This window comes from Pristiophorus japonicus, chromosome 27 (genome assembly GCF_044704955.1).
Source record: "Pristiophorus japonicus isolate sPriJap1 chromosome 27, sPriJap1.hap1, whole genome shotgun sequence".
In the NCBI taxonomy this organism is placed as follows: Eukaryota; Metazoa; Chordata; class Chondrichthyes; family Pristiophoridae; genus Pristiophorus; species Pristiophorus japonicus.
The window spans coordinates 15,086,469-15,112,563 of NC_092003.1; the positions used below are offsets into that span (position 1 = coordinate 15,086,469).

At 54.5% G+C, this 26,095-nt stretch overlaps 1 protein-coding gene across 1 annotated transcript in view; it reads left to right on the top strand.

Moving 5' to 3' along the window:
- The window catches only part of LOC139239364 (protein cornichon homolog 2-like), a 234,482-nt gene that overhangs the window by 63,227 nt on the left and 145,160 nt on the right, over positions 1 to 26,095 (top strand). Inside the window, exons 4-5 of the mRNA XM_070868040.1 lie at positions 619 to 687; positions 16,838 to 16,885. Of these exons, the coding sequence (XP_070724141.1) occupies positions 619 to 687; positions 16,838 to 16,885 (117 nt within the window). The remainder of the gene's footprint in view (positions 1 to 618; positions 688 to 16,837; positions 16,886 to 26,095) is intronic.

Here is a 26,095-nt window from a genome sequence, read left to right on the forward strand (position 1 = left end):
TTCACTGCCCCATATTCTAACTCGCACCAAGTCCTGCTCACCCATCACCCCCTGTGCTCACTGACCTACATTGACTCCTGGTTAAGCAAAGCCTCAAATTAAAAATTCTCGTGAAAATTCTCAAATCTACCTCTCTGACCATGCTTTTGGTCGTCTGCCCTAATTTCTCCTTGTGTGACTTGGTATCAATTGTTTGTCTTCAAACACTTGTGCTAAGTGCTATATAAATACAAGTTGTTTGTGATGGATTGAACCTTCGCCACGCCCATTCCGCTGGGTGTGACCTCCACCAGTGGCTCCTCTTGACCCCACTTGGCTTTCTCTCCCGTGTTCTCCGGAAAAGTGCAGTGGTCACGATGGCCTGGCTGGGACTGAGGAGGCAAGCTGTGAGAGGTAAGTGGAGGAACGTCTCCATGTTGGACACGTGCCACGGTACGCTGTGTTATTACAACGATAAATGACATCACTTCGACAAAACCCCCTCAAAGAGTAGAGACGCCCTTGGGAGTCGCGGGCAACAGACACAGGCAAGAATCTATGGCAGCTGAGTGAGGTCTCAGTGCGAAATGTTCATCTGTCCGCCTGTTAATCACACTCTCTCTCTTGCCTCTGTTACAGATCATAGCCTTCGATGAACTGAGGACGGACTTTAAGAATCCCATTGACCAGTGCAATCCCATCCGAGCAGTAAGTATTGCCATCTCTGATTGGTCATGAGGTCTGGCTGTCCACCAATCTTCTGTCAGAATGGGAAGGGGTGGGTCCATTGGAATTGTATACAATGGGAGTGAATGGGAAGGGGTTTGGGTCCATTGGGATTCTGTACAATAGGAGTGAATGGGAAGGGGTTGGGTCCATTGGGATTGTGTACAGTGCGAGTGAATGGGAAGGGGTTTGGGTCCATTGGGATTCTGTACAATGGGAGTGAATGGGAAGGGGTTTGTGCCCATTGAGATTGTGTACAGTGGGAGTGAATGGGAAGGGGTTTGGGTCCATTGGGATTGTGTACAGTGGGAGTGAATGGGAAGGGGTTTGTGTCCATTGGAATTGTGTACAGTGGGAGTGAATGGGAAGGGGTTTGCGTCCATTGGGATTGTGTACAGTGGGAGTGAATGGGAAGGGGTTTGGGTCCATTGGGATTGTGTACAGTGGGAGTGAATGGGAAGGGGTTTGGATCCATTGGGATTGTGTACAATTGGAGTGAATGGGAAGGGGTTTGGTCCATTGGGATTGTGTACAGTGGGAGTGAATGGGAAGGGGTTTGGTCCATTGGGATTGTGTACAGTGGGAGTGAATGGGAAGGGGTTTGGGTCCATTGGGATTGTGTACAATGGGAGTGAATGGGAAGGGTTTGGGTCCATTGGGATTGTGTACAGTGGGAGTGAATGGGAAGGGGTTTGGGTCCATTGGGATTGTGTACAATGGGAGTGAATGGGAAGGGGTTTGTGTTCATTGGGATTGTGTACAGTGGGAGTGAATGGGAAGGGGTTTGGGTCCATTGGGATTGTGTACAATGGGACTGAATAGGAAGGGGTTTGGGTCCATTGGGATTGTGTACAGTGGGAGTGAATAGGAAGGGGTTTGGGTCTATTGGGATTGTGTACAGTGGGAGTGAATGGGAAGGGGTTTGGGTCCATTGGGATTGTGTACAATGGGAGTGAATGGGAAGGGGTTTGGGTCCATTGGGATTGTGTACAGTGGGAGTGAATGGAACGGGGTTTGGGTTCATTGGGATTGTGTACAGTGGGAGTGAATGGGAAGGGGTTTGGGTCCATTGGGATTGTGTACAGTGGGAGTGAATGGGAAGGGGTTTGGGTCCATTGGGATTGTGTACAGTGAGAGTGAATGGGAAGGGGTTTGGGTACATTGGGATTGTGTACAATGGGAGTGAATGGGAAAGGAATTGTGATTCTCCTTTAAGCCCTAGACTTCTCCAAGCTCCCCCCATAATCCCAGCACCGGTACCTGAGGGGTGACCATTCCTGCCTTAAACGGAAGGCTTCAAGAATGGATTGGATCAGATTATTAGATTCATTTAAATTCATCCATTCAGGAACCCCTTTGGTCATCCCATCGTCCCACTGGGCAAGCTGTGTCAGCGCAGTGTTTCACAGTTCTCCAGAGGGATAGGGCACTCAAGTCGAAGGATTTACATTTCTAGAGCGCCTTTCATGACCTCAGGATGTCACAAGGCGCTTTACAGCCAATGAAGTACTTTTGGAGTGTAGTCACTGTTGTAATGTGGGAAACGCACATTTGCGCAGCCAATATGCGCACAGCAAGCTCCCACACACAGCAATGTGATAATGACCCAGATCATCTGTTTTAGTGATGTTGATTGAGGGATAAATATTGGCCCCAGGACACCGGGGAGAACTCCCCTGCTCTTCTTCCAATAGTGGCCATAGGATCTTTTACATCCACCTGAGAGTGCAGATGGGTCAGTTTAACGTCTCATCCGAAAGACGGCACCTCTGACAGTGCAGCGCTCCCTCAGTACTGCCCCTCCGACCATGCGGCGCTCCCTCAGTACCGCCCCTCCTACAGTGCAGCGCTCCCAAAATATTGCCCCTCCGACAGTGCGGCGCTCCCTCAGTACTGTCCCTCCGACAGTGCGGCACTCCCTCAGTACTGCCCCTCCGACAGTGCGGCACTCCCTCAGTACAGCCCCTCTGACAGTGCAGCGCTCCCTCAGTACTGTCCCTCCGACAGTGCAGTGCTCCCTCAGTACTGTCCCTCCGACAGTGCGGCACTCCCTCAGTACTGCCCCTCCGACAGTGCGGCACTCCCTCAGTACTGCCCCACGGACAGTGCGGCACTCCCTCAGTACTGCCCCTCCGACAGTGCGGCACTCCCTCAGTACTGCCCCTCCGACCATGCGCCGCTCCCTCAGTACCGCCCCTCCGACAGTGCAGCGCTCCCTCAATATTGCCCCTCCGACAGTGCGGCGCTCCTTCAGTACCGCCCCTCCGACATTGCGGCGCTCCCTCAGTACTGCCCCTCCGACAGTGCGGCACTCCCTCAGTACTGCCCCTCCGACAGTGCGGCACTCCCTCAGTACTGCCCCTCCGACAGTGCGGCACCCCCTCAGTACTGCCCCTCCGACAATGCGGCGCAGTACCGAGGGAGCGCTGCAGTGTTCGAGGAGCAGTATCGAGGCACCTTTGTACAAGGATTAGCCTGAACTCCTCACTGTCGGAGGGGCCGTCTTTCGGATGAGGCGTTAAACCGAGGCCCCATCTGCCCCCTCAGGTGGATGTAAAAGATCCCGTGGCCACTACTGGATGAAGTGTAGGGGAGTTCTCCCCGGTCGACCTTGGAGTCATATATTGTCGAAAAATGCTCCTGTTGGGTTGAGCTTAGCTTCCAAGGGGTTAATTTGACGGGACGTCAGGACTGGGAGATGCCGATTAGAATTCAGACAGGGATGTGTGAGGCAGTGAGCTGCAGACAGTGAAAGACAGTGGAACATTGCAATGATCCTTCACACTCAACGGTTGCCGTCACAACTCTGCTCATCGGGCATGTGTCAATGCCACATTCAGCTCTCGTGGGGGGAGGGAATAATGAGGCTGACTGAGAGCTGGCACATCATCATCATACCCAGTCCCTCGGAATCGAGGAAGACTTGCTTCCACTCTAAAAATGAGTCCTTAGCTGACTGAACAGTCCAATACGGGAATCACAGTCCCTGTCACAGGTGGGACAGACAGTGGTTGAGGGAAGGGGAGGGTGGGACAGGTTTGCCGCACGCTCCTTCCGCTGCCTGCGCTTGTTTTCTGCATGCTCTCGGCGACGAGACTCGAGGTGCTCAGCGCCCTCCCGGATGCACTTCCTCCACTTAGGGCGGACTGGTCTTTGGGCCAGGGACTCCCAGGTGTCGGTGGGGATGTCGCACTTTATCAGGGAGGCTTTGAGGGTGTCCCTGTAACGTTTCCTCTGCCCACCTTTGGCTCGTTTGCCGTGAAGGAGTTCCGAGTAGAGCGCTTGCTTTGGGAGTCTCGTGCCTGGGGCATGTGGACAATGTGGCCCGTCCAACGGAGCTGGTCGAGTGTGGTCAGTGCTTCGATGCTGGGGATGTCGGCCTGGTCAAGGACACTGACGTTGGTGCGTCTGTCCTCCCAGGGGATTTGCAATATCTTGCGGAGACATCGCTGGTGGTATTTCTCCAGCGACTTGAGGTGTCTACTGTACATGGTCCATGTCTCTGAGCCATACAGGAGGGCGGGCAATACCCGCCCTTCCTTACAGCCAATCGGCACACGGCACTTGGGACAACTCGCTGTGGTGCGCCCGTGTGGCACACCCGTTACTTTGTTTTCAGGTCGGGAAGCTGAGTGGAATCAGAAGATTATGACCTTGCTGTCTGGGACAATAGTCCGGCTTCCGATCCGCTTCTGGTCTCTGCCCCCCCCCGGCCTTGTCTGCTGTGGGAGCGATTGGAGTGGGACGTGTCGCGCGGGGTGGGGGCCAGAAGGGACAGGCGTGAATATCACGAGGGTCCCGATCGTCTCACGGCTGGCAGCGGGAATGTCCGTCCTACGGGAGCGACTGAACCGACAGAAGGCCTTGAATCCCAGCATCTATCGAACTCAGCACTGCAAATGTACGGTGACATGCTGATGATACAAAGATGGGAGGAAAAGCAATGTGTGAGGAGGGCACAAGAAATCTGAAAAAGGACATAGACAGGCTAAGTGAGTGGGCAAAAATTTGGCAGATGGAGTATAATGTTGGAAAGTGTGAGGTCATGCACTTTGGCAGAAAAAGATCAAAGAGCAAGTTATTATTTAAATCGAGAAAGATTGTAACGTGCCGCAGTACAGCGGGACCTGGGGGTACTTGTGCATGAAACACAAAAGGTTAGTATGCAGGTACAGCAAGTGATCAGGAAGGCCAATGGAATCTTGGCCTTTATTGCAAAGGGGATGGAGTATAAAAGCAGAGAAGTCCTGCTCCAGTTATACAGGGTATTGGTGAGGCCACACCTGGAGTACTGCGTGCAGTTTTGGTTTCCATATTTACGAAAGGATATACTTGCTTTGGAGGCTGTTCAGAGAAGGTTCACTCGGTTGATTTTGGAGATGAGGGGGTTGACTTATGAGGAAAGGTTGAGTAGGTTGGGCCTCTACTCATTGGAATTGAGAAGAATGAGAGGTGATCTTATCGAAACGTATAAGATTATGAGGGGCCTTGACAAGATGGATGCAGAGAGGATGATTCCACTGATGGGGGAGACTAGAACTAGGGGACATGGTCTTAGAATAAGGGGCCGCCCATTTAAAATTGAGATGAGGAGAAATTTCTTCTCTCAGAGGGTTGTAAATCTGTGGAATTCGTTGCCCCAGAGAGCTGTGGAGGCTGGGACATTGAATATATTTAAGACAGAAATAGAGAGTTTCTTAACTGATAAGGGGATAAGAGGTTGTGGGGAGCGGGCGGGGAAGTGGAGCTGAGTCCACGATCAGATCAGCCATGATCGTATTGAATGGCGGAGCAGGCTCGAGGGGCCGAATGGCCGACTCCTGCTCCTATTTCTTATGTTCTTAAGAATGTAAGGCACGGAAACAGGCGATTGACCCCCACCGCTCCGTGCCGGGGTTTATGCTCCACACCAGCCCCCTCCCACCCCTCTCCATCTCACCCCATCACCATATCCCTCTATTCCTTTCTCCCTCATGTGTTTATCCAGCTTCCCTTAAACGCAGGGAAGTCTTGCTGCAGTTATGCAAGGTATTGGTGAGGCCACACCTGGAGTACTCCGTCATCATCATCATCATCATAAGTGTTCCCTCAAAGGAGATGCGAGTTAGGACACGGGGCAGCAAGCACAGGGGGTGATGGGTGAGCGGCTTCGGGGCGAGTTAGGACATGGGGCACAGGGGGTGATGGGTGAGCAAGACTCGGTGCGAGTTAGGACACGGGGCAGCGAGTACGGGGGTGATGGGTGAGTGGGACTCGGTGCGAGTTAGGACACGGGACAGTGAGCACAGTGAGTGATGGGTGAGCGGGACTCAGTGTGAGTTAGGACATGGGGCAGTGAGCACAGGGGGTGATGGGTGAGCGGGACTCGGTGCGAGTTAGGACACGGGACAGTGAGCACAGGGGGTGATGGGTGAGCGGGACTCGGTGCGAGTTAGGACACGGGGTCAGTGAGCATAGGGGGTGATGGGTGAGTGGGATTCGGTGCGAGTTAGGACACGGGACAGTGAGCACAGCGGGTGATGGGTGAGCGGGACTCGGTGCGAGTTAGGACACGGGGTCAGTGAGCATAGGGGGTGATGGGTGAGTGGGACTCGGTGCGAGTTAAGACACGCAACAGCGGGCACAGGGGGTGATGGGTGAGCGGGACTCAGTGCGAGTTAGGACACGGGTCAGTGAGCACAGGGGGTGATGGGTGATCGGGACTCGGTGCGAGTTAGGACACGGGGGCAGTGAGCACAGGGGGTGATGGGTGAGTGGGATTCGCTGCATGTTAGGACACGGGGCAGTGAGCACAGGGGGTGATGGGTGAGTGGGACTCAGTGCGAGTTAGGGCACGGGGCAGTGAGCACAGGGGGTGATGGGTGAATGGGACTCGGTGCGAGTTAGGACACGGGGCAGTGGGTACAGGGGGTGATGGGTGAGTGGGACTCGGTGCGAGTTAGGACACGGGGCAGTGAGCACAGGGGGTGATGGGTGAATGTGACTCGGTGCGAGTTAGGACACGGGGCAGCGAGCACAGGGGGTGATGGGTGAGCGGGACTCGGTGCGAGTTAGGACACGGGGCAACGAGCACAGGGGGTGATGGGTGAGCGGGACTCGGTGCGAGTTAGGACATGGGGCAGCGAGCACAGGGGATGATGGGTGAGCGGGACTCGGTGCGAGTTAGGACACGGGGCAGCGAGCACAGGGGGTGATGGGTGAGGGGGACTCGGGGCGAGTTAGGACACGGGGCAGCGAGCACAGGGGATGATAGGTGAGGGGGACTTGAGGCGAGTTAGGACACGGGGCAGCGAGCACAGGGGGTGATGGATGAGTGGGACTTGGTGCAAGTTAGGACACGGGGCAGCCGAGTTTCGGATCACCTCTAGTTTAGGTCGGGTAGAATGTGGGACGTCGGCCAGGAGTGTGTTGGAATAGTCAGGTCTCGAGGTAACAAAGGCACGGATGAGGGCTTCAGTAGTAGATGAGCCGAGGCAGGGGCAGAGATGGGCGATGTTACAGAATTGGAAATAATGTCCCAAGGTGCTTCACAGGAGCGGTTATCGGACAAAATTTGACCCCGAGCCACATGAGGAGAGATTGGGGACAGGTGACCAAAAGCTGGGCCAGAGAGGTAGGTTTTAAGGAACATCTTGAAGGAGGAGAGAGAGAGGCAGGGAGGAAAGGAAAGCAGTCGGATACATGAGAGAAAAGATACGCTGATTGGCTGAGATGAGGCGGGTGAAATGGGAGGAGACTTGTGCGTTGCATAAATATCAGCACAGACTGGTTGGGCTCATGGGCCTGTATCGGTGCTGCGTATTCTCGGCCTGTATCTGTGCTGCGTATTCTCGGCCTGTATCTGTGCTGCGTATTCTCAGCCTGTATCTGTGCTGCGTATTCTCAGCCTGTATCTGTGCTGCGTATTCTCGGCCTGTATCTGTGCTGCGTATTCTCGGCCTGTATCTGTGCTGCGTATTCGCGGCCTGTATCTGTGCTGCGTATTCTCGGCCTGTATCGGTGCTGCGTATTCTCGGCCTGTATCTGTGCTGCGTATTCGCGGCCTGTATCTGTGTTGCGTATTCGCGGCCTGTATCTGTGCTGCGTATTCTCGGCCTGTATCTGTGCTGCGTATTCGCGGCCTGTATCTGTGCTGCGTATTCTCGGCCTGTATCTGTGCTGCGTATTCTCGGCCTGTATCTGTGCTGCATATTCTCGGCCTGTATCTGTGCTGCGTATTCCCGGCCTGTATCTGTGCTGCGTATTCGCGGCCTGTATCTGTGCTGCGTATTCTCGGCCTGTATCTGTGCTGCGTATTCTAGGCCTGTATCTGTGCTGCATATTCTCGGCCTGTATCTGTGCTGCGTATTCTCGGCCTGTATCTGTGCTGCGTATTCTCGACCTGTATCTGTGCTGCGTATTCGCGGCCTGTATCTGTGCTGCGTATTCTCGGCCTGTATCTGTGCTGCGTATTCTCGGCCTGTATCGGTGCTGCGTATTCTCGGCCTGTATCTGTGCTGCGTATTCGCGGCCTGTATCTGTGTTGCGTATTCGCGGCCTGTATCTGTGCTGCGTATTCTCGGCCTGTATCTGTGCTGCGTATTCGCGGCCTGTATCTGTGCTGCGTATTCTCGGCCTGTATCTGTGCTGCGTATTCTCGGCCTGTATCTGTGCTGCATATTCTCGGCCTGTATCTGTGCTGCGTATTCCCGGCCTGTATCTGTGCTGCGTATTCGCGGCCTGTATCTGTGCTGCGTATTCTCGGCCTGTATCTGTGCTGCGTATTCTAGGCCTGTATCTGTGCTGCATATTCTCGGCCTGTATCTGTGCTGCGTATTCTCGGCCTGTATCTGTGCTGCGTATTCTCGACCTGTATCTGTGCTGCGTATTCGCGGCCTGTATCTGTGCTGCGTATTCTCGGCCTGTATCTGTGCTGCGTATTCTCGGCCTGTATCGGTGCTGCGTATTGGATGTACAGTGTAATTCTATTTCTCTCTAGCAATGTGCTCAATTCGCACTTTTCATTGACCTGCGTTGCTACTTCGAATGATTTGTGGATGTGCAGAAGCCCCAGATGCAGATTCTCCTCCACCGTATCTAGACACTTTATTTTCCAAGCAGGATGTGTCCTTATGCAGCGTCGAGCAAAACGCAGCGCCTGGCACTTACGTTGCCATGGGAATCGGAGTGGGGTGGGGGGGGGGGGGTGGCGAAAGCCAATGAGAAGTGAGTTGACACACAGGGTGTGCCTGCTGCTCGCCTGGTCCCCTACACACCCGTCTCATCGGGCGAACGCCTGCCTCTGCGAAGCGTGCAGACCCCCGGCGCACAACCGGCGCGTGGCAATTGGCGGAGCAGGGGCCGAGTAGCGGGGTGCTGGTGTTTGGTGACAGGCCCCCAGTTCCCCCACAGGGTTAACCACAGACTGATTCAGCTCAGACTGGAGGCCAACAGCTTTAGCAGCGGCCGGCTGGCCGGTTGGAGAAGCTGACAGCTCTCTGTGTCTCTCTCTCTCGCGCGCTCGCTCGCTCGCAGAAACAAGCCCCGATCTGCCGGTACCTGCCTTGCGCTCCTGAAGGTGCTGACGCTGGCTGCAATCCAGCCTCTCGTCAGCCGGTGAGAGCAAGCCAGCGGCAGAACATACCTAACCTAAGAAATAGGAGCAGGCGCAGGCCATTCGGCCCCTCGAGCCTGCTCTGCCATTCAATGAGATCATGGCTGATCCAATCCTGGACTCAACTCCACGATCCCCATATCCCTCGACTCCCTTAATATCCAAAAATCTCTCGATCTCAGCCTTGAATATACTCAACGACTGAGCCTCCACAGCCCTCTGGGGCAGAGAGTTCCAAAGATTCACCCCCCTCTGAGTGAAGAAATTCCTCCTCATCTCAGTCCTAAATGGCCGACCCCTTATCCTGAGACTGTGTGACCCCTGGTTCTAGACTCCCCAGCCCGGGGGAAACACCCTCCCTGCATCTACCCTGTCAAGCCCTGTAAGAATTGTGTGTGTTTCAATGAGATCACCTCTCATTCTTCTAAACTCCAGAGAATATCGGCCCAGTCTGCTCAATCTCTCCTCATAGGACAATCCCCCATCCCAGGAATCAGTCTGGTGAACCTTCGTTGCACTCTCTCAATGGCAAGTATATCCTTCCTTAGGTAAGGAGACCAAAACTGTGCACAATACTCCAGCTGTATCCTTGCACACAGGCCCGGAGATGTGGGTGTCACTGGCAAGGCCCAGCGTTTATCGCCCGTCCCTAATCGCCCCTTGAGAAGGTGGTGGTGAGCCGCCTTCTTGAACTGCTGCAGTCCGTGTGGTGAAGGTGCTCCCACAGTGCTGTTAGGGAGGGAGTTCCAGGATTGTGACCCAGCAACGATGAAGGAACGGCCGATATATTTCCAAGTCGGGATGGTGTGTGACTGGGAGGGGAACGTGGAGCTGGTGGTGTTCCCATGCGCCTGCTGCCCTTGTCCTGCTAGGCGGTAGAGGTCGCGGGTTTGGGAGGTGCTGTCGAAGGAGCCTTGGCGAGTTGCTGCAGTGCATCTTGTAGATGGTGCACACTGCAGCCAGGGGGCGCCGGTGGTGGAGGGAGTGAGTGTTGAAGGTGGTGGGTAGCGTGTCGATCAAGCGGCCTGCTTTGTCCTGGATGGTGTCGAGCTTCTCGAGTGTTGTTGGAGCTGCACTCATCCAGGCAAGTGGGGAGTGTTCCATCACACTCCTGACTTGTGTCGTGCAGATGGTGGGGAGGCTTTGGGGAGTCAGGAGGTGAGACACTTGCCGCAGAATACCAAGCCTCTGACCTGCTCTTGTTGCCACAGTATTTATGTGGCTGGTCCAGTTAAGTTTCTGGTCAATGGTGACCTCCCCCAGGATGTTGATGGTGGGGGATTTGGCGATGGTAATGCCGTTGAATGTCAAGGGGAGGTGGTTAGACTCTCGCTTGTTGGAGATGGTCATTCTCTGACACTTGTGTGGTGCGAACGTTACTTACCACTTATCAGCCCAAGCCTGAATGTTGTTCAGGTCTTGCTGCATGCGGGCATGGACAACGTTCATTATCTGAGGATTGAGAATAAAGCTGAACACTGTGCAGTCATCAGCGAACATCCCTACTTCTGACCTTATGATGAAGGGAAGGTCATTGATGAAGCAGCTGAAGGTGGTGGGGCCTAGGACACTGGGCTGAGGAACTCCTGCAGCGATGTCCTGGGGCTGGAATGATTGACCACCAACAACCACAACCATCTTCCTTTGTGCTGGGTATGACTCCAGCCAGTGGAGAGTTTTCCCCTTGATTCAAATTGACTTCAGTTTTACGAGGGCTCCTTGATTCCACACTCGGTTAAATGCTGCCTGGATGTCGAGGGCAGTCACACTCTCCTCACCTCTGAAATTCAGCTCTTTTGTCCATGTTTGGACCAAGGCTGTAATGAGGTCTGGAGCCGGGTAGTCCTAGCGGAACCCAAACTGAGCATCGGTGAGCAGGTTATTGGTGAGTAATTACTGCTTGATAGCATTGTCGATGGCACCTTCTGATCACTGTGTTGATAATTGAGACTAGACTGATGGGCCGTAATTGGCCAGATTGGATTTGTCCTTTTTATGGACAGGACATACCTGGGAGTTTTCCACATTGTTGGGTCGATGCCAGTGTTGTAGCTGTACTGAAACAGCTGGGCTACAGGCGCAGGTTGTTCTGGAGCACAGGTCTTCAGCACGACAGCCGGGATGTTGTTGGGTCCCAAAACCTTTGCTGTATCCAGTGCGCTCAGCCGTTTCTTGATTATCACGTGGATTGAATCGAATTGGCTGAAGACTGGCGTCTGTGATGGTGGAGACCTCAGGAAGAGGCTGATATGGATCATCCACTCAGCACTTTTGGCTGAAGTTGGTTCAGCCTTGTCTTCTGCACTTGTGTGCTGAGCTCCGCCATCACTGAGGATGGAGATATTCACGGAGCTTCCTCCTCTTAATTGTCCATCACCATTTACAACTGGATGTGGCAGGACTGCAGAGCTGTGGGGGGGTTGGGCTGTGGGGATTGGGCTGTGGGGATTGAGCTGTGGGGGGGTTGGGCTGTGGGGATTGGGCTGTGGGGATTGAGCTGTGTGGGATTGGGCTGTGGGGATTGGGCTGTGGTGATTGAGCTGTGTGGGATTAGGCTGTGGGGATTGGGCTGTGGTGATTGAGCTGTGTGGGATTGGGCTGTGTGGGATTGGGCTGTGGGGATTGGGCTGTGGTGATTGAGCTGTGTGGGATTGGGCTGTGGGGATTGGGCTGTGGTGATTGAGCTGTGTGGGATTGGGCTGTGTGGGATTGAGCTGTGGGGGGGTTGGGCTGTGGGGATTGGGCTGTGGGGATTGAGCTGTGTAGGATTGGGCTGTGGGGATTGGGCTGTGGGAATTGAGCTGCGTGGGATTGGGCTGTGGGGATTGGGCTGTGGGGGGGATTGGGCTGTGGGAATTGAGCTGCGTGGGATTGGGCTGTGGGGATTGGGCTGTGGGGATTGGGCTGTGTGGGATTGGGCTGTGGGGATTGGGCTGTGGGGATTGGGCTGTGTGGGATTGGGCTGTGGGGATTGGGCTGTGTGGGATTGGGCTGTGGGGATTGGGCTGTGGGGATTGGGCTGTGGGGATTGGGCTGTGTGGGATTGGGCTGTGGGGATTGGGCTGTGGGGATTGGGCTGTGTGGGATTGGGCTGTGGGGATTGGGCTGTGGGGATTGGGCTGTGTGGGATTGGGCTGTGGGGATTGGGCTGTGGGGATTGGGCTGTGTGGGATTGGGCTGTGGGGATTGGGCTGTGGGGATTGGGCTGTGTGGGATTGGGCTGTGGGGATTGGGCTGTGGGGATTGGGCTGTGTGGGATTGGGCTGTGGGGATTGGGCTGTGGTGATTGAGCTGTAGGGATTTAGCTGTGTGGGATTGGGCTGTGGGGATTGGGCTGTGGGGATTGGGCTGTGTGGGATTGGGCTGTGGGGATTGGGCTGTGGGGATTGGGCTGTGTGGGATTGGGCTGTGGGGATTGGGCTGTGGGGATTGGGCTGTGTGGGATTGGGCTGTGGGGATTGGGCTGTGGTGATTGAGCTGTAGGGATTGAGCTGTGTGGGATTGGGCTGTGGGGATTGGGCTGTGGGGATTGGGCTGTGTGGGATTGGGCTGTGGGGATTGGGCTGTGGGGATTGGGCTGTGGGGATTGAGCTGTGGGGGATTGGGCTGTGGGGATTGGGCTGTGGGGATTGAGCTGTGTGGGATTGGGCTGTGGGGATTGAGCTGTGTGGGATTGGGCTGTGGGGGATTGGGCTGTGGGGATTGGGCTGTGGGGATTGAGCTGTGTGGGATTGGGCTGTGGGGGATTGGGCTGTGGGGATTGGGCTGTGGGGATTGGGCTGTGGGGATTGAGCTGTGTGGGATTGGGCTGTGGGGATTGGGCTGTGGGGATTGAGCTGTGTGGGATTGGGCTGTGGGGGATTGGGCTGTGGGGATTGGGCTGTGGGGATTGGGCTGTGGGGGGATTGGGCTGTGGGGATTGGGCTATGGGGATTGGGCTGTGGGGATTGGGCTGTGGGGGGATTGGGCTGTGGGGATTGGGCTGTGGGGATTGGGCTGTGTGGGATTGGGCTGTGGGGGATTGGGCTGTGGGGATTGGGCTATGGGGATTGGGCTGTGGGGGGATTGGGCTGTGGGGATTGAGCTGTGGGGATTGAGCTGTGGGGATTGGGCTGTGGGGGATTGGGCTGTGTGGGATTGGGCTGTGGGGATTGAGCTGTGTGGGATTGGGCTGTGGGGGATTGGGCTGTGGGGATTGGGCTGTGGGGATTGAGCTGTGTGGGATTGGGCTGTGGGGGATTGGGCTGTGGGGATTGGGCTGTGGGGATTGGGCTGTGGGGATTGAGCTGTGTGGGATTGGGCTGTGGGTATTGGGCTGTGGGGATTGAGCTGTGTGGGATTGGGCTGTGGGGGATTGTGCTGTGGGGATTGGGCTGTGGGGATTGGGCTGTGGGGGGATTGGCCTGTGGGGATTGGGCTATGGGGATTGGGCTGTGGGGATTGGGCTGTGGGGGGATTGGGCTGTGGGGATTGGGCTGTGGGGATTGGGCTGTGTGGGATTGGGCTGTGGGGGATTGGGCTGTGGGGATTGGGCTATGGGGATTGGGCTGTGGGGATTGGGCTGTGGGGGGATTGGGCTGTGGGGATTGAGCTGTGGGGATTGAGCTGTGGGGATTGGGCTGTGGGGGATTGGGCTGTGGGGATTGGGCTATGGGGACTGGGCTGTGGGGGATTGGGCTGTGGGGATTGGGCTATGGGGATTGGGCTGTGGGGATTGGGCTGTGGGGGGTTGGGCTGTGGGGGTTGGGCTGTGGGGATTGGGCTGTGGGGATTGGGTTGTGTGGGCGTTGGGCTGTGGGGATTGGGCTGTGCGGGGTTGGGCTGTGGGGATTGGGCTGTGGGGGGGGGCGTTGGGCTGTGGGGATTGGGTTGTGTGGGGGTTGGGCTGTGGGGATTGGGCTGTGGGGGGTTGGGCTGTGGGGGGTTGGGCTGTGGGGGGTTGGGCTGTGGGGATTGGGCTGTGGGGGATTGGGCTGTGTGGATTGGGCTGTGGGGGTTGAGTTGTGGGGATTGGGTTGTGGGGATTGGGCTGTGGGGGATTGGGCTGTGGCGATTGGGCTGTGGGGGGAGTGGTGGGCTGTGGGGGTGTTGGGCTGTGGGGATTGGCTGTGGGATTGGGCTGTGGGGGGTTGGGCTGTGAGGGGTTGGGCTGTGGGGATTGGCTGTGGGATTGGGCTGTGGGGGGTTGGGCTGTGAGGGGTTGGGCTGTGGGGATTGGCTGTGGGGGGTTGGGCAGCGGGGATTGGGCTGCGGGGATTGGGCTGTGGGGGGTTGGGCTGCGGGGATTGAGCTGCGGGGATTGGGCTGTGGGGGGTTGGGCTGTGGGGGGTTGGGCTGTGGGGATTGGGCTGCGGGACTTGGGCTGTGGGAGGTTGGGCTGTGGGGTGTTGGGCTGCGGGGATTGGGCTGCGGGGATTGGGCTGCAGGGATTGGGCTGTGGGGGGTTGGGCTGCGGGGATTGGGCTGCGGGGGTTGGGCTGTGGGGATTGGGCTGTGGGGGGTTGGGCTGTGGGGGGTTGGGCTGTGGGGGGTTGGGCTGTGGGGATTGGGCTGTGGGGGATTGGGCTGTGGGGATTGGGCTGTGGGCGTTGGGCTGCGGGGGTTTGGGCTGTGGCGATTGGGCTTTGGGGATTGGGCTGTGGGGGGAGTGGTGGGCTGTGGGGGGGTTGGGCTGTGGGGATTGGCTGTGGGATTGGGCTGTGGGGGGTTGGGCTGTGAGGGGTTGGGCTGTGGGGATTGGCTGTGGGGGGTTGGGCTGCGGGGATTGGGCTGCGGGGATTGGGCTGTGGGGGGTTGGGCTGCGGGGATTGGGCTGCGGGGATTGGGCTGTGGGGGGTTGGGCTGTGGGGGGTTGGGCTGCGGGGATTGGGCTGCGGGGATTGGGCTGTGGGGGGTTGGGCTGTGGGGGGTTGGGCTGCGGGGATTGGGCTGCGGGGATTGGGCTGCAGGGATTGGGCTGTGGGGGGTTGGGCTGCGGGGATTGGGCTGCGGGAATTGGGCTGTGGGGGGTTGGGCTGCGGGGATTGGGCTGCGGGAATTGGGCTGTGGGGATTGGGCTGTGGGGGATTGGGCTGTGGGGGATTGGGCTGTGGGGGATTGGGCTGTGGGGATTGGGCTGTGGGGATTGGGCTGTGGGGGATTGGGCTGTGGTGATTGGGCTGTGGGGGATTGGGCTGTGGGGATTGGGCTGTGGGGGATTGGGCCGTGGGGATTGGGAGGTTGGGATGGGGAGCTGGTGCAGGGCGGGGGAGAATATGGAAAGGACGGATGGAGAAACTGAGATGAGGAAGAATTTCTTCTCTCAGAGGGTTGTAAATCTGTGGAATTCTCTGCCCCAGAGAGCTGTGGAGGCTGGGTCATTGAATATATTTAAGGTGGAGATAGACAGATTTTTGAGCGATAAGGGAGTAAAGAGTTATGGGGAGCGAGCGGGGAAGTGGAGCTGAGTCCATGATCAGATCAGCCATGATCTTATTGAATGGCGGAGCAGGCTCGAGGGGCCGAATGGCCGACTCCTGCTCCTATTTCTTTTGTTCTTATGTTCAGCGGCCAGGCCAGCGTTAACTTCTGGTTACCGTGGCAAAGCAGAGGCTGAAGGCCAGCCCTGAGACAGTAACAGGAGATGTGAGGCTTGGAGCTGGAACTGGCATAGGCTGGGAGAGAGGAGCGATTGGTCGTCAGGGACAGGATTGACCCCTGACCCTTCACCCCTAACCCCAGGCTAACTACAATCAGTCAAACCCACCTCCTCCTCCGCCACCACCCCCCACCCCCCACCCCACCACAACATTTTTAGAGGGACTTGCGTGGACAGAAGAAAGATAGAGGTCCCGCAGACGCCATTGTCCGTCACCTGCCGACTCGAAGCCCAACAGAGCCAGAGCGATAGGCTGAGCCGCAGCATAGACCCCAAAACATCGCCCCCCCCCCTCCGCCCCGGGGCAGTCCTGGAACTTGCCCGCTCCAAAGGATGGACGTGTATTGTGGAGAATGTAGCCAGGAATCCCGGCCGCTGGCAAAGTCTTCCGTCTTCCTCCTGACATGATTCATTGGACCGGGAATTGTGTACAGTGGGAGTGAATGGGAAGGGGTTTGGGTCCATTGGGATTGTGTACAGTGGGAGTGAATGGGAAGGGGTTTGGGTCCATTGGGATTGTGCACAGTGGGAGTGAATGGGAAGGGGTTTGGGTCCATTGGGATTGTGCACAGTGGGAGTAAATGGGAATGGGTTTGGGTCCATTGGGAGTGCGTACAGTGGGAGTGAATGGGAAGGGGTTTGGGTCCATTGGGAGTGCGTACAGTGGGAGTGAATGGGAAGGGGTTTGGGTCCATTGGGAGTGCGTACAGTGGGAGTGAATGGGAATGGGTTTGGGTCCAGTGGTGGTCCAGGCTAGCTGCTGACTCGCTGTGATTGTCTCGTTTTAGACAGGAGGCCTCCGTGGCTCTGACCCTTGCTCAAATATCTCCTCTCAATTTTACACTTACTGCTCCCATTTCTGTCTCATCATTTTCCTTTTTTTCCTCTCTTTTGCCCAACAGAGGGAGAGATTGCGGAATATCGAGCGGATTTGCAGCCTGCTGCGGAAGGTGGGTGGAGTCCTGTATCTCGAAGTAGTAGAATATTCCTTGTTTAATATGTGTGTGAGTGTGTGTGTGTGTGAGTGTGTGTGTGTGAGTGAGTGAGTGTGTGTGAGTGTATGTGTGTGTGAGTGTGTGTGTGTGTGTGTGTGTGAGTGTGTGTGTGTGAGTGGGTGTGCATGAGTGTGAGTGCACGTGTGTGTGAGTGTGTGTGTGTGAGTGTGAGTGTGTGTGAGTGTGAGTGTGAGTGAGTGTGAGTGTGAATGTGAGTGTGCGTGAGTGTGTGTGTGAGTGAGTGTGTGTGTATGTGTGAGTGTGTGTGAGTGTGTAAGTGTGTGAGTATGTGTGTGTGTCTGAGTGTTTGTGAGTGAGTATGTGTGTGAGTGTGTGTGAGTGTGTGTGTGTGTGAGTGTGTGTGAGTGGGTGTGCATGAGTGTGAGTGCACGTGTGTGTAAATGTGTGTGTGTGAGTGTGAGTGTGTGTGAGTGTGAGTGTGAGTGTGTGTGAGTGTGTGAGTGTGAGTGTGTGTGAGAGTGTGTGTGAGTGTGTGAGTGTGAGTGTGTGTGAGTGTGAATGTGAGTGTGTGTGAGTGTGAGTGTGTGTCTGAGTGTTTGTGAGTGAGTACGTGTGTGTGAGTGTGTGTGAGTGTGTGTGTGTGTGTGAGTGCGTTTGTGAGTGTGTGTATGAGTGTGTGTGAGTGGGTGTGCATGAGTGTGAGTGCACGTGTGTGTGAGTGTGTGTGTGTGAGTGTGAGTGTGTGTGAGTGTGTGTGAGTGTGTGTGTGAACGTGTGTGTGAGTGAGTGAGTGTGAGTGTGTGTGTGTGCGTGTGAGTGTGTGTGCATGTGAGTGTGTGTGTGTGAGTGTGTGTGTGTGTGTGTGAGTGTGTGTGAGTGTGTGAGTGTGTGAGTGTGAGTTTGATTGTGTGAATGTGTGTGTGTGAGTGTGCGTGTGTGTGAGTGAGTGTGCGTGTGAGTGTGTGTGTGTGCGTGTGTATGAATGTGTGTGAGTGTGTGAATGTGTGTGTGTGAGTGTGTGTGAGTGTGTGTGTGACGGTGAGTGTGTGAATGTGTGTGTGAGTGTGTGTGTGTGACTGTGAGTGTGTGAATGTGTGTGTGAGTGTGTGTGTGTGAGTGTGAGTGTGTGTGTGTGTGAGTGAGTATGTGTGAGTGTGAGTGTGTGTGTGCGTGTGAGTGTGTGTGAGTGTGTGTGTGAATGTGTGTGTGTGAGTGTGTGTGAGTGTGTGTGTGACTGTGAGTGTGTGAATGTGTGTGTGAGTGAGAGTGTGTGTGAGTGTGTGAGTTTGAGTGTGTGTGTGAGTGTGTGAGTGTGTGTGAGTGTGTGAGTGTGATTGTGTGAATGTGTGTGTGTGAGTGTGTGTGTGTGTGTGAGTGTGCGTGTGTGTGTGAATGTGTGTGAGTGTGTGAAAGTGTGTATGTGACTGTGAGTGTGTGAATGTGTGTGAGTGTGAGTGTGTGTGAGTGTGAGTGTGTGTGTTTGTGTGTGTGTGAGTGTGTGTGTGAGTGTGTGTGTATGAGTTTGAGTGTGTGAGTGTGAGGGTGTGTGAGTGTGAATGTGAGTGTGTGTGAGTGTGTGTGTGTGTAAGTGTGAGTGTGAGTGTGAGTGTGTGTGAGTGCACGTGTGTGTGAGTGTGTGTGTGAGTGTGAGTGTGTGTGACTGTGAGTGTGAGTGTGTGTGTGCGTGTGAGTGTGAGTGTGTGTGCGAGTGTGTGAGAGTGTGTGAATGTGTGTGTGTGAGTGTGTGTGTGAACGTGTGTGTGAGTGAGTGAGTGTGAGTGTGTGTGTGTGCGTGTGAGTGTGTGTGCGTGTGAGTGTGTGTGTGTGTGAGTGTGTGTGAGTGTGTGAGTGTGAGTTTGATTGTGTGAATGTGTGTGTGTGAGTGTGTGTGTGTGTGAGTGAGTGTGCGTGTGAGTGTGTGTGAGTGTGTGTGTGTGAATGTGTGTGAGTGTGTGAATGTGTGTGTGTGAGTGTGTGTGTGATGGTGAGTGTGTGAATGTGTGTGTGAGTGTGTGTGTGTGACTGTGAGTGTGTGAATGTGTGTGTGAGTGTGTGTGTGAGTGTGAGTGTGTGTTTGTGTGTGTGAGTGTGTGAGTGCGTGTGTATGAGTTTGAGTGTGAGTGTGTGAGTGTGAGTGTGTGTGTGTGTGTGTGTGAATGTGTGTGAGTGTGTGTGTGACTGTGAGTGTGTGAATGTGTGTGTGAGTGAGAGTGTGTGTGTGTGTGTGAGTGTGTGAGTTTGAGTGTGTGTGAGTGTGATTGTGTGAATGTGTGTGTGAGTGTGTGTGTGTGTGTGAGTGTGCGTGTGTGTGTGAATGTGTGTGCGTGTGTGAAAGTGTGTATGTGACTGTGAGTGTGTGAATGTGTGTGAGTGTGAGTGTGTGTGAGTGTTTGTGTGTGTGTGAGTGTGTGTGTGAGTGTGTGTGTATGAGTTTGAGTGTGTGAGTGTGAGGGTGTGTGAGTGTGAATGTGAGTGTGTGTGAGTGTGTGTGTGGGAGTGAGTGTGTGTGTGTGAGTGTGTAAGTGTGTGAGTGTGTGTGTGAGTTTGAGTGTGTGTGTGTGAGTGTGTGTGAATGTGTGAGTGTGAGTTTGATTGTGTGAGTGTGTGTGTGAGTGTGCGTGTGAGTGTGTGTGAGCCTGTGTGTGTGAATGTGTGTGAGTGTGTGAGTGTGTGTGTGTACGAGTTTGAGTGTGTGATTGTGTGTGTGTGTGAGTGTGTGAGTGTGAGTGCGCGTGTGTGTGTGTGCGTGTGAGTGTGTTTGTGAGTGTGTGTGAGTGTGAATGTGTGTGAGTGTGAAAGTGAGTGTGTGTGAGTGTGTGTGAGTGAGTGTATGTGAGTGTGAGTGTGTGTGTGAGTGTGTGTGTGAGTGTGTGTGTGTGAGTGTGTGTGTGTGTGAGTGTGAGTTTGATTGTGTAAGTGTGAGGGTGCGTGTGAGTGTGCGTGAGTGTGTGAATGTGTGTGTGTGTGACTGTGAGTGTGTGATTGTGTGTGTGAGTGTGAGTTTGATTGTGTGAGTGTGTGTGTATGTGTGTTTGAGTGTGTGAGTGCATGTGTGTGAGTGTGAGAGTGTGTGAGTGTGAGTGAGTGTGAGTGTGTGAGTGAGTGTGAGTGTGTGTGACTGTGTGATTGTGTGTGAGTGTGAATGTGAGTGTGAGTGAGTGTGCGAGTGTGAGCGTGTGTGAGTGAGTGAGTGAGTGAGAGTGTGTGCGTGTGACTGTGATTGTGTGTTCGTGTGAAAGTGAGTGTGCGTGAGTGCGTGTGAGTGTGTGAGTGAGTGAGTGTGTGAGTGTGAGTGAGTGTGTGCGCGTGTGAGTGTGAGTGTGTGTGAGTGAGTGTGTGAGTGTGAGTGAGTGTGAGAGAGTGTGTGAGTGTGTGTGTGTGTGAGTGAGTGTGTGAGTGTGTGTGTGAGTGTGTGTGAGAGTGTGTGTGTGAGTGTGTGTGTGTGTGTGTGTGTGAGTGAGTGTGTGAGTGTGTGTGTGAGTGTGTGTGAGAGTGTGTGTGTGAGTGTGTGTGTGTGTGTGTGTGTGTGAGTGAGTGTGTGAGTGTGTGTGTGAGTGTGTGTGAGAGTGTGTGTGTGAGTGTGTGTGTGTGTGTGTGTGTGAGTGTGTGTGTGTGTGTGAGTGTGTGTGTGTGTGAGAGTGTGTGTGAGTGTGTGTGTGTGTGTGAGTGTGAGTGTGAGTGTGAGAGTGTGTGTGAGTGTGTGTGAGTGAATGTGTGAATGTGTGAGTGTGAGTGTGAGTGTGAGAGTGTGTGTGAGTGTGAACTACAAAGCAATGACTGATGAAGAGAGCTGTGTGTTGGGAATGATGATGAAATGTGGAGACTTGCTGCTCTCTCTGTGTCTGGGACCGGCCCGGGATGGAGGCACTGACTCTCTCTGTTGAGCGGGCCGGTGTTGCTTTGTGTTGACCCAGCCGAGCTCCATTGATGGTGGAACGTTTATGGACATGCTGTACGTGCACGAAGGGAATGGGCTGCTGTCAGTCCCAGCAGGGACTCCCAGATGGTGAGCGTTTGGTTGATGTCTCTCACCCCTTCCCCTAGTGGGACTGTAACCGAATATAGCTCCCCTCCGACCCCCCTGCACTCGGACCTCCAGCTCAGTGCCGATTGGCGATCGAACCCGCGTCTCCGGTGATGTTAAGTCAGTCACTTGTGAATGTGTAACGCAGGCCGGTGACCAGAGGGGGGAGCCATAGAGGGCCGCGGTCAAGACGGAGTTGTGACAGCAATGGCGGAGGGGGTGTAGGATTCGGAGATTGAGAACGCCAGACTCCAGTGGGAATTAATTCAGACTTTGATGTGACGTTTTAATGGCCACGGCACCTCTGGGAATGGACCAAGATTACTTCGGAAATTTTTACTGTTCTCCTGGCAGCTCTTGTCTGGCAAATGCAATCTCATTGTCTGTCCAAATAGTGAGTTTAGGATGTCGATCCATGCTTTTGTCAGCTCCTGAAAACAAGGTTTAATTGTCGCCTGGAATTACAGAGTCATCATCACAGGCAGTCCCTCGGAATCGAGGGAGACTTGCTTCCACTCTTAACATGAGTCCTTAGGTGACTGAACAGTCCAATACGTGAACCACAGTCCCTGTCACAGGTGGGACAGACAGTGGTCGAGGGAAGGGGTGGGTGGGACTGGTTTGCCGCACGCTCCTTCCGCTGCCTGCGCTTGGTTTCTGCACGCTCTCGGCGACGAGACTCGAGGTGCTCAGCGCCCTCCCGGATGCACTTCCTCCACTTAGGACCGGACTGGTCTTTGGCCAGGGACTCCCAGGTGTCGGTGGGGATGTTACACTTTATCAGGGAGGCTTTGAGGGTGGTCCCTTGTAACGTTTCCTCTGCCCACCTTTGGCTCGTTTGCCGTGTAGGAGGTCCGAGTAGAGCGTTTGCTTTGGGAGTCTCGTGTCAGGCATGCGAACAGTGTGGCCTGCCCAGCGGAGCTGATCGAGTGTGGTCAGTGCTTCGATGCTGGGGATGTTGGCCTGGTCGAGGACGCTAACGTTGGTGTGCCTGTCCTCCCGGGGGATTTGCAGGATCTTGCGGAGACATCGTTGGTGGTATTTCTCCAGCGACTCGAGGTGTCTACTGTACATGGTCTGTACAGATTATTTACCACAGAAACAGGCCACTGGGCCCCACTGCTCCGTGCCGGTGTTTATGCTCTACACCATCCTCCTCCCACCCCTCTCCATCTCACCCCATCACCATATCCCTCTATTCCTTTCTCCCTCATGTCTTTATCCAGCCTCCCCTTAAATGCATCTCGAAACATAGAAATTTACAACGCAGAAGGAGGCCATTCCGGTCCATCGTGTCCGCGCCGGCCGACAAAGAGCCACACGGCCCTCGGTCAGCAGCCCTGAAGGTTACATATAAACCTGTGAACAATGAACAATGGCGGAAAGGTAAAGAGCACCCAGCCCAACCAGTCCGCCCCACACAACTGCAACACCCCTTACACTGAAACATTCTACACTCCACCCCAACCCGAGCCATGTGATCTCCTGGGAGAGGCAAAAACCAGATAAAAACCCAGGCCAATTGGGGAAAAATATCTGGGAAAATTCCTCTCCGACCCATCCAGGCGATCGAAACTAGTCCAGGAGATCACCCTGGCGGTATTTGAGACCCTGCAGTACTTACCATTATATCTGCTCAGGCCAACAAGAGGTTATCCAGTCTAATCCCAATTACCAGCTCTAGGTCCGTAACCCTGCAGGTTACTGCACTTTAAGTGCCCATCCAACCATCTCTTAAAAGTGGTGAGGGTTTCTGTATCCACCACTCTTCCAGGCAGCGAGTTCCAGATCCCCCACAACCCTCTGTGTAACGAAGCCCCCCTCAAATCCCCTCTAAACCTTCCACCAACCACTTTAAAACTATGTCCCCTCATAATAGACCCCTCCACCAATGGAAATAGGCCCGAAATATCCACTATGTCCAGTCCCCTCAATATCTTGTACACCTCAATGAGGTCTCCTCTCAGCCTCCTCTGTTCCAATGAGAACAAACCCAGCCTATCCAATCTGTCCTCATAACTACGATTCTTCATTCCAGGCAGCATCCTCGTAAATCTCCTCTGCACCCTCTCTGGTACAATCATGTCCTTCCTATAATACGCCGAACAGAACTGCACGCAGTACTCCAGCTGTGACCTAACTTGTGTTTTATACAGTTCTCGCATAACTTCCCTGCTCTTTTATTCTATGCCTCGGCTAATAAAGGCAAGTATTCCGTATGCCTTTTTAACCACCTTATCCACCTGGCCTGCTACCTTCAGGGATCTGTGGACCTGCACTCCAAGGTCCCTCTGTTCCTCTACACTTCTCAGTGTCCTACCATTTAATGTGTATTCCCTTGCCTTGTTAGCCCTCCCCAAATGCATTACCTCATAATTCTCCGAATTAAATTCCATTTGCCACTGTTCTGCCCACCTGACCAGTAGATTGAGATCCTCCTGCAGTCCATGACTTTCCTCTTCATTATCAACCACACGGCCAATTTTAGTGTTGTCTGCAGTCTTTGTCACAGGTGGGACAGACAGTGGTTGAGGGAAGGGGAGGGTGGGACTGGTTTGCCGCACGCTCCTTCCGCTGCCTGCGCTTGGTTTCTGCACGCTCTCGGCGACGAGACTCGAGGTGCTCAGCGCCCTCCCGGATGCACTTCCTCCACTTAGGGCGGACTGGTCTTGGGCCGGGGACTCCCAGGTGTCGGTGGGGATGTTGCACTTTATCAGGGAGGCTTTGAGGGTGGTCCCTTGTAACATTTCTTCTGCCCACCTTTGGCTCGCTTGCCGTGTAGGAGTTCCGAGTAGAGCGCTTGCTTTGGGAGTCTCGTGTCTGGGGCATGCGAACAATGTGGCCCTGCCCAGCGGAGCTGATCGAGTGTGGTCAGTGCTTCGATGCTGGGGATGTTGGGCCTGGTCGAGGACGCTAACGTTGGCGCGTCTGTCCTCCCAGGGGATTTGCAGAATCTTGCGGAGACATCGTTGGTGGTATTTCTCCAGCGACTTGAGGTGTCTGCCGTATATGGTTGCTGTTGGGAACTGTAAACGTCACCAAATACAGTTCTTGTCACAACAAGCTCGGGCTCCCTGGTATGTGGGGAAATTGTGAACGAGAACAGTCACCACATTAAATCAACGGAAGAACAACATCGTTTGTCCTGAAGATCCAGCCAGGAAGTGGGGGGGGGGGGGGGGCGCTGAGCCTCTGGGGCCTGTGCAACATGTCTGGTTGCTGTGATGCATTTTCAGGCTGTTTCAAATTGAGAGGGCACAAGGCCAAGGCCTCCGGTTCAGGCAGGGGGAACTGGGGAGAGGGAACAGGAAGGGCCCGGAGAGGTTAGGCACAGCCAAGCTGGGAGCTTCAAAGCCGGTGGGAAGTAAGGAGGGGAGGTGGAAGCGCTGGGAAAGAATGAACGAGAGCAGGAGACGGAGAAATGAGTCTCGAGGAGGCTGGGGAGCAGAGGAGTGTCGGACAGGGGATCTGGAGAAAGAAAAGACAAGGTTTGGAGGAGAACTGACCATGGTGTGAGAGAGGGAGGGGATGAGAGGGGAAAGAAAGAGGGGAGAGAGAGGGAGAGGAGGAGAAAGAGGGAAGGAAAAGGAGAGGGGAGAGAGAGCGAGAAGAGAGAGGGGAGAGAGAGGGAGAGAGAGACAGAGAAAGGGGAAGATGGAGAGAGAAGGGGGAGAGGGGCGAGAGAGAGAGAGACAGAGACAGAGAGAGAGAGACAGAGAGAGAGAGAGACAGAGACGGAGAGACAGAGACAGAGAGAGAGAGACAGAGACAGAGAGACAGAGAGAGAGAGGGGGAGAGAAAGAGATAGAGAGAGACAGAGAGTCAGAGAATCAGAGAGAGAGAGAGAGAGAAACAGAGAAACAGAGAGAAAGAGAGAGAGAGAGAGACAGAGAGTCAGAGAATCAGAGAGAGAGAGAGAGAGAGAGAAACAGAGAGACAGAGAGAGAGAGGAGGAGAGAGAGAGAGAGACAGAGAGACAGAGATAGAGATAGAGAGGGAGAGAGAGAGGGAGACAGAGAGACAGAGATAGAGATAGAGAGGGAGAGAGAGAGGGAGACAGAGACAGAGAGAGCGAGAGAGACAGAGAGAGAGAGAGGGAGACAGAGAAACAGAGAGACAGAGACAGAAAGATAGAGAGAGAGAGGGAGAGACAGAGAGAAACAGAGAGAGAGGGGGGAGAGAAAGAGATAGAGAGAGAAATAGAGAGAGAGACAGAGAGAGTCAGAGAATCAGAGAGACAGAGAGACAGAGACAGAGAGAGGGAGGGAGAGAGAGAGAGAGACAGAGAGAGACAGAGAGAGAGAGAGACAGACAGAGAGAGAGACAGAGAGAGAGAGAGAGACTGAGAGCGACATAGAGAGAGAGAGTGATCGGGCAGCCTGTGTCTCGGAGGGTGATGGCAGGGAGTGTTTGATCACCGTGGACAGTCACAGTGAACAGAAATAATTGTCAGTTGAAACCTGGCAGATGAAAAAGAATCGAATGCAGTGAATATATTCATAATGTGGCAGGGAAATGTGACATCTCAATAATGAGTTTCTACACCGCCGACGAGTATTTCAGTTCACTGGTGGAGATGGGAGGGAAACACTTCCTTTACCATCGCTGAAAGCTTCAAACCGCAAATCAGCAAGCAAGGCAGACCTGCATTTATATAGCGTCTTTCACCACCTCCGGACGTCTCAATGCACTTTACAGCCAATGAAGTACTTTTGGAGTGTAGTCACTGTTGTAATGTGGATAACGCGGCAGGCAATTTGTGCACAGCAAGCTCCCACACACAGCAATGTGATAATGACCCAGATAATGTTTTAGTGATAAGAACTAAGGAATAGGAGCAGGAGTCGGCCATTCGGCCCCTCGAGCCTGCTCCGTCATTCAATAAGATCACGGCTGATCTTCGACCTCAACTCCACTTTCCCGCCCGATCCCTCGATTCCCTAAATATCCAAAAATCTATCGACCTCAGCCTTGAATACACTCAACGACTGAGCCTCCACAGCCCTCTGGGTCAGAGAATTCCAAAGATTCACAACCCTCTGAGTGAAGAAATTCCTCCTCATCTCAGTCCTCAATGGCCGACCCCTTATCCTGAGACTGTGTGACCCCTGGTTCTAGACTCCCCAGCCCAGGGGGGAAACACCCTCCCTGCATCTACCCTGTCAAGCCCTGTAAGAATT